This window comes from Natator depressus, chromosome 6 (genome assembly GCF_965152275.1).
Source record: "Natator depressus isolate rNatDep1 chromosome 6, rNatDep2.hap1, whole genome shotgun sequence".
NCBI classification, from domain to species: Eukaryota; Metazoa; Chordata; order Testudines; family Cheloniidae; genus Natator; species Natator depressus.
In genome coordinates this window covers 60,104,565-60,117,265 of record NC_134239.1, presented here as the reverse complement: position 1 = coordinate 60,117,265, position 12,701 = coordinate 60,104,565, and the positions used below count along the sequence as shown (strand labels likewise).

The following is a 12,701-nucleotide window of genomic DNA, read 5'->3' as shown; positions in this document are numbered from 1 at the left end:
TAGAGACCACACTCAGAGAATAATGCTGTATAATAGACATCCAAGCAGCAGCTCTGTACATCTCAATGATGGAACATTGCTGAGGCATGTAGTGGAGGCTGCTTGACCCACAGCTGAACATGCTGTAATCCCCACAGTTAGCTGAACACCTACCAAGTCACAGTATTCAAGTGTAAATATACGTATACGTATGTGTATACACACACACACATTTAAATAGTGTGTTGAGATGGACTGATGCCTGGTCTTAACCATATATGCAACCAAATCTAGATGTGAATGAAGTTTGGAGGAAAACAGAAGCAGCTTAATGACTTCATAGAATCATAGAATATCAGGGTTGGAAGGGACCTCAGGAGGTCATCTAGTCCAACCCCCTGCTCAAAGCAGGACCAATCCCCAATTAAATCATCCCAGCCAGGGCTTTGTCAAGCCTGACCTTAAAAACTTCTAAGGAAGGAGATTCTACCACCTCCCTAGGTAACGCATTCCAGTGTTTCACCACCCTCCTAGTGAAAAAGTTTTTCCTAATATCCAACCTAAACCTCCCCCACTGCAACTTGAGACCATTACTCCTTGTCCTGTCATCTTCTACCACTGAGAATAGTCTAGAACCATCCTCTTTGGAACCACCTCTCAGGTAGTTGAAAGCAGCTATCAAATCCCCCCTCATTCTTCTCTTCTGCAGACTAAACAATCCCAGTTCCCTCAGCCTCTCCTCATAAGTCATGTGTTCCAGACCCTTAATCATTTTTATTGCCCTTCGCTGGACTCTCTCCAATTTATCCACATCCTGCTTGTAGTGTGGGGCCCAAAACTGGACACAGTACTCCAGATGAGGCCTCACCGATGTCGAATAGAGGGGAACGATCACGTCCCTCGATCTGCTCGCTATGCCCCTACTTATACATCCCAAAATGCCATTGGCCTTCTTGGCAACAAGGGCACACTGCTGACTCATATCCAGCTTCTCGTCCACTGTAACCCCCAGGTCCTTTTCTGCAGAACTGCTGCCTAGCCATTCGGTCCCTAGTCTGTAGCTGTGCATTGGGTTTTTCCGTCCTAAGTGCAGGACCCTGCACTTATCCTTATTGAACCTCATCAGGTTTCTTTTGGCCCAATCCTTCAATTTGTCTAGGTCCCTCTGTATCCTATCTCTGCCCTCCAACGTATCTACCACTCTTCCCAGTTTAGTATCATCCGCAAATTTGCTAAGAGTGCAATCCACACCATCCTCCAGATCATTTATGAAGATATTGAACAAAACCGGCCCCAGGACCGACCCCTGGGGCACTCCACTTGACACCGGCTGCCAACTAGACATGGAGCCATTGATCACTACTCGTTGAGCCCGACAATCTAGCCAACTTTCTACCCACCTTATAGTACATTCATCCAGCCCATACTTCTTTAACTTGCTGACAAGAATACTGTGGGAGACAGTGTCAAAAGCTTTGCTAAAGTCAAGAAACAATACATCCACTGCTTTCCCTTCATCCACAGAATCAGTAATCTCATCATAGAAGGCGATTCGATTAGTCAGGCATGACCTTCCCTTGGTGAATCCATGCTGACTGTTCCTGATCACTTTCCTCTCCTCTAAGTGCTTCAGGATTGATTCCTTGAGGACCTGCTCCATGATTTTTCCGGGGACTGAGGTGAGGCTGACCGGCCTGTAGTTCCCAGGATCCTCCTTCTTCCCTTTTTTAAAGATTGGCACTACATTAGCCTTTTTCCAGTCATCCGGGACTTCCCCCGTTCGCCACGAGTTTTCAAAGATAATGGCCAATGGCTCTGCAATCACATCCGCCAATTCCTTTAGCACTCTCGGATGCTTTATTGAGCTTGAAACTAGAAACCACATTGATAGGAGTTTGGGGTGAGAACACAAGACCACCCGTTTCAGGGCCTGAATCTCACTAACACACCAAACTGATATGAAGAAACTCACTGCAGGGAAAGTGAAGATACATGATCAATGCTATGGGAGGTGGAAAGCTGAAACTGCAGCTAGGTGGGCTGAACTCTGACACAGATTTAACAGCGTTAAGCATAGTAGAGAGTCCACTACTGTTTTGACTTTGGACTATGTAGGCTCTACCTCTTTCTGAACTTCCCAGGTGGGGAGACACTTCCATTTCATTAAGCAAGTTTCCCTAGTTTGAAGCTTCCTGCTTTTGGACCTCAGCAAAACACTTGATCTAGCTGTTAACCTGAGACATTTTGGATCCAGGTGGAGAATCTTGTCCTGACCCTCAGACAAGAGATCTCAAAGACCAGGAAGCAAGACGTGTAGTTCTGATATTAGTTCTAGAAAGTCAGAGAACCAAAACTGTCAAGGCCAGATCAGAGCTATCAACAGCATCTTGCCTTGGTCCTGAGTTTATTATTCTCTAATGTAAACCAGCCCCTAATAGCTCTTACACTGTCTAGGATGGTGAGCAAGAGTTAGATGCTTAAATCTGACCCACCTTTCCCAGTATTCCATAAGTTTAAGGTCATACTGTACATTATAAATGTCTTTCTGGTGGCTTCTAATTCGACCTCTTATCAGTCCAGTAACCTTCCAGTTTTCTTCCCAAAGATTCACAACTTACCTGAGGAAGCTAGCTGCATAGATTAGGTATCAAAAGAGTAATACACTGTTATCTGGATAGGATAAAGCCTTTTAGAAGAAGTCTCCAAAGCTGTTAACTATCTTCAGGAATAGGTGCTTGGGAAACCAATCTTTGGTCAGACTATCTAAATAGATCATGGAGAGACAAGGTGGACGAGGTAGTATCTTTTATTGGACCAACTTCTGTTGGTGAGAGACAAGCTTTCGAGCCACACAGAGCTCTTCTCCAGGTCTGGTTGGCTCGAATGCTTGTCTCTCTCACCAACAGAAGTTGATCCAATAAAAGATATTACCTCACCCACCTTGTGTCTCTAATATCCTGTGACCAACACAGCTACACTACATAAATAGATCATGCTCTGTACTGAGACACACAACAATGAGGCAGTGCAAGAGGGCATTAGGATTGACTCCATCAGATTCAAGCCAATTTCTTCAGCATACATGAGTTCAATTCACTCCCTTAGTCAGCATTACTGCCTCCAGTTAGAAACCAAGTCAGATACTTTTTTCTGAAGAGTACTCCAGTTTTTATTTAATTAAATATTATTCAGCCCACCTTACTGGTTTGTTACTAATGGTCAACCCCCCAAGAATACAGTTCTTCAGAAGCAATACCTGATATTAATAGCTCACATATAAACAACGTTTACATCTGTAATGCCTTTGCAGAACTATACTTATCCAGCCCTCCTTTTAAAAAGACTTTGATTATTTAAAAGGAGCAGGGCAGGTTAGGTTACAGGCCCTTTCAAGCTTCACTTCAAACTTCAGTTTCATGTAAGAACTATGTGCAGAATGGAATTTACAATCCCTGGTTTCTCCAGGACAGATTGCCAATAAATATTCTCCACTGCTCCTTCAATAGAACCCCAGCACTGCTCTGAAGGGAACATCTCTTCTAGGCTGAGGTAAATTCACTCTGTTTATTCAATCCTGGGATATTTCATACTTAAATGGGGGATAATTAGCACACAGAGAACCATTAAGATTACCATTGTACAAATCTTGCTCTGACGAGTTTACAATCTAAATTGGTGAAAAACAGACAAAAGGAGAGGGAACAGGATACCATATAAATGCAAAGTGGTCAGGACAATAGGCTCAAGGTTTGTTAATTTCTGCTTTTTTTATTGAGGGAAGGATAAGACATAATCCTGTAAACCCTGATTTTATTTCTATGCCTAAAAGAACCCCTTGTCATGGCAATGAATGAAGAAAATGGGCTTTTAGTTGTACCTCAGTGTTCACCATTAATATTCTTTAAAATCTTTCTTGGAGGAAACAAAATGTCTTTGATTTTACACCATTAAAAAAAACTTTTAGACGATAGTTACCATTAAAAATAACTTGGAATGCCACACACATTAACATTGTATCATGTTTGAGAACATAGTATTTCCACTATTTCAAGAATGGAATTTATTTTATATATGCATATTATGTATTATTTATATAGACAATTACATTTCAGAGTCAAATAGACCAATGGGAAGAAACACTGGAGGATAAAAGCCATCCATGGTTAAATGATAGTTTATTTTCACATTCAGACAGCTGTACATTCTTCTATAAATAGATACTAGAATATTTACACCATTTCTCCACCCATTCCTCGTGCATTCCACTCAAAATGGTAAATACCCTGACTGACTAAGCCAAACAGGATTATTTCTGGGTGCAATTACTCAGAAGCCTATGTCAAATCAGACAGGACTCCAGCTTGTGTTAGAGCACTCCATTAGATATTTTACATTTAATATTATTTTCTCTAGATCCTCTCTCCTTCCAGCATCTCAGGGGCCTCCCCCTGCCCCGGTAGAGTCCAGTACAGTTCATAAAAAACAAACAGTGTTCAAACATCCATTCTCAGCCTACTTAAAATAAGGTGCGAGATGGATACTTTAACTGAGGGTGCTTCATTACACAGTATTTGCGAAACTCTGAGATATACACGTACAGTTTGACAGAAGCAGTAGTTAAAAAAACAAAATCTGGAACCAGCATTTACAGTACCATCATCACAAAAAGTTGAATCCCCACAATGCACTTCGCATAATCCTGTGGATTTCTGCAGACTTTCTACAGAACCAGTGTACGCAGACTCTAATAGCAGTGCTTTAGGGAGACTGTAGTGATAATCCCACATGTTACATGAGTTTGCCATATGCTTCAGCCAATTGCACACTCTCTCTCTCTCTCTTTACCTCTCTTTACTTATTCCTACACACTTAGATTAACTGTTCTAGCTACCATGATATGCATATATTAATTAACTGCACTCTTGGGATGTTAGCAGAGTGGGTCTAATTTCCCATTTGAAAATCACACACGTTACACGCATACCAGTTTGAAGGGGATTTCATAAAGCACAGCCTCCAAATTTCTCCCCTTCATGGTGCCTATCTCTCGCCCACCAGAAAAGAAATAATTCCATAGTTTTATACATGTAAAATTCAATCTTAAAGCACCCTATCTAATTTTAGGCTATTTCAAAGGAATTTAAGGTAGCTAGATTGCTCATCTTTACTGAAAAGATTTGAAGGGCCATATGGCAAGAACTCAAAATTTGTGGGTAAAGTGTGAAAAAACAGAAGGAAAATAATATAAACTATCACAGTTAAACAACAGGTGATCCATTCAGGACCAAGCTGCTTTCTTTGTGCATATTTTTTGAAGAATCTGAAAGCAGAGGCCTACAGCTGTAAGTGAAGAAATCTGTGACACAGGTACCACTGGAAACAAAAACAACTGAACTCCAGATGCATTAGTCTTCTTGGAAATGGAATTCCAAAGGATTGCCCAGAGCAAGCCATCCTCAGTTATAGCTGGATGCTGATGCTCACAACTGTCTGATAAGCACAGCTGGTGTAAAAACTCCAGTAAGAATGAATTCAGCAGGAGAATGATCAAGAAAGTCTTAATTTTTTCTAAGGGGAAGGACCTGCAGGATCATACATAAATAACCAAGTTCTCACTGGAGTCAGTAATGTGAGCTCCAGTAACAGGAACAGAAATGGGAGTATTACACACCAATGTGCCAGTGGGCAAGCATTTCCCAATATTGTGATCAGCTGGAAACTGGCCGAGGGGGTTTGCTTTTGTTTTCTACCTCTTTCCCACGAACAGCAGCCACATAAGAGAAGAGACACAACACGGAATAGCAGATCTCATGGGCCTAGAAAATGTTAGAAAAGGAGATAATGAGATTCCAGAGTTAACCGCTTCACAAAAATACACTGACAGATTTGTATTTACTATATATCCTCCCTCCTTCAGAGTCCTATTCAGAGGGCAGCTTTCAGAACAGCATAGAGAGCTCTGGCTAGAAAAAAAAGCATGCAGGGGGGAGGTAATGGCACAGGCTACCCCTCACTATCCTTGTGATGAGGTGGAAAGGAAAGATCCAAGAGTTAATTATACCAACTGAGAGAGGATTTTAGGATTAGAACATCAGAAATCATACCATAGAAGAAGAGAACAATGGTCCATATAGCTTTGTATCATGTCTTTAACAGGTGCCAATGCTAAGCTGTACAGCGCTGCAAGGACTCCTTTGGTGGTGGAGGAAGGGGCTATCTAAAATTACTGTAACACACCTAATTGTCCAGTACTGTCCCTTGAATCATAGTGGTGGTGGGATTTCTTCCTTACTCCCAGTTATGATCATTTTATGCCCAGAAACAGAGACTGCTAGCCCTTGTAATTTCATCCCAGCTAGCGTAACTGTAGATATTATTTTTCATATAAATGTCTAATACGGAGATATTTGCTTCACTATTCTATGACAGAAAGAGGCATAGTTTAATTGTACTTGATGTTAAAAAGTATTTGCAATTATGTTTTGAATTATTCAGTTTGTTGCCATTTAATTCAAGAGGCATCTTTTGGCATTATGGAAGGCAATATGAGCCAATGAAGGCTGGGGTGTGGGAGATCAGAGTTGTATTCCTAGCTTTGCCAGTGATCTGCTGGCTGACCTTGGGCAAGTTTCTTCATCTTGCTGTGCCTCTGCTTCCCCTATCTGTAAAGTGGGGCTGATATTATCTTTGTAAAGCACTTTGAGTTCTATAAATTTAAAAACACTATATAAGAGCTAGATGTTATGATGAAAGAGGTAAATTTGATTGTTTGATTGTTCTTGTACTATAGAATGTCATAAAATGGCTTACATAAACTAGCACACATTGTCATTTAACCTGATTTTTCCTTCCCACTGTACTCTCTTTTTTGTTCTGGAATATACTACTCCTGGGGGAATTCTGCGCATGTGCAGAATTTATGTCCCCTGCAGATTTCTTTGCTTCCCCGTAGAAAAATGACTTTCTGACAGGGAAGCAAAGGGAAGCCACAAGAGCGGTCATGCCACCTCCCCAGCAGTATGTTTCAGGTGCCCAGGGCAGCCAGCAGAGAGGTAAATCACTGTGGGGCAGGACTGGGGAAGACCTGGCTGGTGGCTCATACCCTTGCACTAGACTCAGCTGCTAGTCCCGACAGCTGGGGAGGATGGGACTTCCTCTACCCTGCACAGCATCCGGGGCCAGGTCAGACCCACCCCCAGATTTCTCCCCCAGCTGCAGGAAGCTCTTGAAACTCCTCCTCCCCCTGCTTCCTGCGCCTCAGCTGCAGGGGGAGGGATCCCTGTGCAGGGAGCTGCTCCCCCATCTCTCCAACCCCCATGCATCCAGACCCGCCTCATATCCTGACCCTCCCACCTCACCTTACCTCCCCACACTCAGAACCCCCTCATGATGAACCCCACTCCCCCTGCACCTGGACCACCCCAACAAACCACCCACATCCGGATCCTCATCCCACCGAACCCCAACCAGCTGCACTTGGATCCCGACCCCACTAAGCCCCACTCCTCCAGCATCTGGAGCCCCCACTGAGCCTCCCACACCCAGACCCCCACACACACTGAGCCCCAATCATCTGGACCCCCCTTCAGAGTCCCATTACTGTTGCACCCAGAATCCCCCAACAAGCCCCTGTGCATCTAAATCTCCCCTGACACCCAGATCCCCCACTGAGCCGCCTGCACCCAGATTGCCCCACACAGAACCATCTCAACCCACACCTGGATCCCCACACATTAAGCCCCTCCAACCACTTGGATCCTGCCTTGCAGAGCCTGCCTGCGCACACCTGATGCACCTGGCACAGAGGGGCAGGGTGCTGGGATGTTTCTGGGGCAGGCCCGGTCCTTGTGCTGTGTCAGGGTTGGGTGCTGAGCGGACTCACCGCTGAGTCTGTGTGCCGGAGGGGAGCTGCACAGTGATCTCCCACCTCTGCAGCCAGTGGCTTGTACTCCCCAGTGTCATGGTGAAGCCTCCACATTTATTTGACAAATAAAATTTGCAGAATTTTACAGAATTTTAAAATATCATGTGCAGAATTTTTAATTTTTTTGGTACAGAATGCCCTCAGGAGTAATAATATATCTAACTTTGACTACAACTATGTATTGTATATCAAATGCCCTCTTTAAAAGAATATTTTTGTAGTTTTACTACCTCATGGTTCAAATTATCTTATGTAAGAATGCTGAACTTCCATATGGTCACTGAGTTTATTGTCAGGAACTGCACTGGAGACAAAATGTAACTAGAAGAGTGGAAACTAGGTGCCCCAGAGGGAATGAACAGAACAGGTAATCATCAAGTGATCCATTCCCTGTCACCCATTCCCAGCTTCTGGCAAACAGAGGCTAGGGACACCATCCCTGCCCACCCTGGCTAATAGCCACTGATGGCCCTATCCTCCATGAACTTATCTAGTTCTTTTTTGAACCCTGTTATAGTCTTGGCCCTCACAACATCCTCTGGCAAAGAGTTCCACAGGTTGACCGTACGTTGTGTGAAAAAAATACTTCCTTTTGTTTTAAACCTGCTGCCTATTAATTTCATTTGGTGACCCCTAGTTCTTGTGTTATGAGAAGGAGTAAACAACACTTCCTTATTTACTTTCTCCACACCAGTCATGATTTCATAGACCTCTATCATATCCCCCTTAGTCATCTCTTTTCCAAGCTGAAAAGTCCCAGTCTTATTTATCGCTCCTCATATGGAAGCCGTTCCATATCCCAATAATTTTGTTGCCCTTTTCTGAACCTTTTCTAATATATCATTTTTCAGATGGGACGACCATATCTGCACGCATTATTCAAGATGTGGGTGTACCATGGATTTATATAGAGGTAATATATTTTCTGTCTTATTATTTATCCCTTTCTTAATTATTCCCAACATTCTGTTCGCTTTTTTGACTGCCACTGCACACTGAGTGGAAGTTTTCACAGAACTAGCCACAATGACTCCGAGATCTCTTTCTTGAGTGGTAACAGCTAATTTCGACCCCATCATTTTCTATGTATAGTTGGGATTATGTTTTCCAACGTGCAGTAATTTGCATTTATCCACACTGGGCAACAAAATGGCAGATGAAATTCAATCACCCAGTTTTGTGAGATCCTTTTGTAGCTCTGCGTAGTCTGCTTGGGACTTAAATATCTTGAGTAGTTTTGTATCATCTGCAATTTTTGCCACCTCACTGTTTACCCTTTTTTCCAGATCATTTATGAATCTGTTGAATAGGACTGGTCCCAATACAGACCCCAGGGGACACCACTATTTACTGCTCTCCATTCTGAAAACTGACCATTTCTCCCTACCCTTTGTTTCCTATCTTTTAGCCAGTTACCAATCCAGGAGAGGACCTTCCCTGTTATCCCATGACAGCTTACTTTGCTTAAGAGCCTTTGGTGAGGGACTTTGTCAAAGGCTTTCTGAAAATTTAAGTACACTATATCCACTGGATCCCCCTGGTCCATATGCTTGCTGACCCCCCTCAAAGAATTCTAGTAGATTGGTGAAGCATGATTTCCCTTTACAAAAACCATGTTGACTCTTCCCCAACAAATTATGTTCATCTATGTATTTGACAATTTTGTTCTTTACTATAGTTTCAACCAGTTTGCCTGGTACTGAAATCAGGCTTACTGGTCTGTAATTGCTGGGATCACCTCGGGAGCCCTTTTAAAAACTTGGCGTCACATTAGCTATCCTCCAGTCATTTGGTACAGAAGGTGATTTAAATGATAGGTTACAAACTACAGTTAGTAGTTCTTCAGTTTCACATTTGAGTTCCTTCAGAACTCTTGGGTGAATACTATCTGGTCCTGGTGACTTATTACTGCTTAGTTTATCAATTTGTTCCAAAACCTCCTCTAACGACTCCTCAATCTGAGACAGTTCCTCAGATTTGTCACCTAAAAAGAATGGCTCAGGTTTAAGAATCTCCCTCACATCCTTAGCCATGAAGACCGATTGAAAGAATTCATTTAGTTTCTCTGCAATGGCCTTATCATCCTTGAATGCTCCTTTCGCAGCTTGATCGTCCAGTGGCCTCACAGGCTTCCTGCTTCTGATGTACTTAAAAAAAAAATTTGCTATTACTTTTTGCATCTTTGGCTAACTGTTCTTCAAATTCTTTTTTGGCCTTCCTAATTACATTTTTACACTTCATTTGCCAGAGTTTATGCTCCTTTCTATTTTCCTCACTAGGATTTAACTTCCACGTTTTAAAGGATGCCTTTGTGTCTCTCACTGCTTCTTTTACTTTGTTGTTTAGCTATGGTAGCACTTTTTTGGTTCTCTTCCTATGTTTTTTAATTTGAGGTATACATTTAAGTTGAGCCTCTATTATGGTGTCTTTAAAAAAATTCCATGCAGCTAGCAGGGATTTCACTTTTGGCACTGTACCTTTTAATTTTGGTTTAGCTAACTTCCTCAAGTTAGTTCTGATGATAATCCTTGACTTCCGTTTCCCACTTACAAGCACACACAGGGCTAACCATCAAATATATTATGTAATTAAAAACAGTAAGTATGATCTTTAACTGCTATCTTGTGTTTAACAATTAAGAATATAAAAACTGATACAATGGAAATGCTCAATAACTCATCTATCTAGTATCTTGTCTGACAGGGATCAATACTTTTCACACGGGAGTCAATACCTTTTGAGGGTATAAAATCCCTTTCATGTATCTCACTGCTCCATATTATACCAAATGGAGAGAATTCTTCATGAACTCAGCTAGAGATCAATTTATGCTCAGAAGTTAGACCCACCTTTCATCTGTTTTGTGGATTAGGCACTTTGGTCTGCAGAGTCATCAATTCAACACTTATCAACAGCACAAATATAATCAATTAGAAAAAATTCACTAATTAACCTCTCTCTAAAATGGACCCTTCTATGCTGCCTCAGGATCTCCCTTAATTTTATAGAAGTAGGAAGCACCAAGCTACAGTCTCTTTGTACAAGAGCTAGAACAAAAGAGAAGGTTGTGTTTCACTGTAGCTCTAAGGCTGCATAATCCTGCAATCCCAATTTCTATTGTCTTCACTCAAATTTTCCACTAACACTCTTCCACAGAACCTCCATTTGGAGGAGCAGTCTGAACTGCATCCCACATGGCATTAAGTCAGTTAACTGCAGGACAAAAGAGTGGTCTCAGATATCAGAGTGATGGGCATCGTATGAGAACTTAAATATATACTCTCTAAAAGAACTAGAAGGCATGACAGTTCACTCACCATTGGTGTCTTGTACTTGTGGCTCACCACTTCTTTAGTTTCAGGAACTAAAACCGGACGGGTAAGAGACAAAACAAAAAGTTCAAAAAACGAGAGGAAAAAGTGAAAGAAATAGCACAATGTTCCCAAAGGAAAGGGGGAGGGAGGCACACAGACAGCAGCTGCAGGAACAGGGCACCTCACTACTCCTCACTTTTAGATACTATTCTTTCCCTATATTTATACTATCATGATCTTTTGACGATATCAGCAATGACACGTTATGTAATTCAAGATGGCATAAAACATTTCTTTGGCTCCTTGATTGAGAAAAACGAATAGTAAGTGTTTGATGCGTCTCAGACTCATCACTGGCGTTGCTGGTGCAATTAATTCCTGTCCTGTTAGCAGAACATATGGTAAAATCTGTTTATCGGCACAACCATATAGTCTAAACCAACATCTCTTTTAAAGCCACTTTGCTACTTTAACTGCTTGCTCCCCAGTGTACCCTCTAGAAATCTGAATTTTCCCTGTGCTACGTGGTAGTCTGACTGGATACTTTTGCACGGGGTTCAGTTAAATCGGTAAAAGAATGGGGATTAGACTGTGGAGAAACCAATCTTCTAGAATGGAAGACTATTTCTCCTCCAGGCCAGCTGTATCTTGGACACTGTTCACTGAACCAATTTCATTAAGTCTAACACCTGTACTCTGGAGTTTACCTGGAGACCTCAAGGAAAATGTTCATTGCTTTATGAACAAACTTACTCAAAACTATCAACATACAAGATTTCAGTTACACATGGCCCTCAAAATATCAGGCTTGATTTGACTTCTAGGTGTATTAAAGGAAACATCAGCAAGAGTTGCAGTCGATGACACAGATACAATCTGTTACCAGGAAAGCTCAGCCTTTGCTCCCTTGCACTGTCGCTGACAAATACAGGAGGAATGTAGCACAGAATAGCAAAGGAAAATTTTACCCTCTGCTCTCATTACCCCAAAGTGCCCCATGCTGAAAGCTGCAACCCTCCCATTAGTATGTTCCACCTGCACTGTGCTTCTGTCCCACTCTTCTGAGTCTGTGTGAATGATGCTGTGCACAAATCTCATGGAAAGACAATATAGGGAACAAACAGAGCACAAGGAGTATAATGATGCACTACGAACATAAAAAAGGCAAGTTTAGATTTTTAAAACTAAAGGAACAACAAAAAGACATTTTATTTTGAATCCTTTCCTTTCAAAGTGGCTGAAACCTGCCTTGGAATTTCTGTATGACAACAAAAATCTTAAAGTAAACATCATAAATTATTCAAAACCAGACCAAATAAGTACCAGTTTAATAGAGGAAGGTGGGGAAGGAGGAGTGAATATCTTATAAAGCATAGGACCTAGTGACAGAAAGACAGTAACAGGCAAAATATATAAACATGAGCTCAACATGAAGAGCTGGGGGTGGGGGGAAATGGACACCAAAACCTAGCCATGCAGCTGTC

General features: G+C 42.0%; 1 protein-coding gene across 36 annotated transcripts in view; it reads right to left on the bottom strand.

Annotated features, from left to right (window-relative positions):
- Positions 1 to 4,155: 4,155 nt before the first annotated feature.
- MADD (MAP kinase activating death domain) overlaps positions 4,156 to 12,701 on the bottom strand; it is a 124,092-nt gene continuing 115,546 nt past the window's right edge. For 18 of the 36 annotated variants that reach the window (XM_074955419.1, XM_074955418.1, XM_074955433.1 and 15 more), the window contains 2 exons: positions 11,221 to 11,267; positions 4,158 to 5,795 (listed from right to left, as the gene is read on the bottom strand). In XM_074955419.1, the coding sequence (XP_074811520.1) occupies positions 5,688 to 5,795; positions 11,221 to 11,267 (155 nt within the window). In that variant the 3' untranslated portion in view covers positions 4,158 to 5,687. Of the gene's footprint in view, positions 5,796 to 11,220; positions 11,268 to 12,701 lie in introns of all 36 variants that reach the window. The other 18 variants (XM_074955439.1, XM_074955428.1, XM_074955446.1 and 15 more) reach the window with 3 other exon arrangements.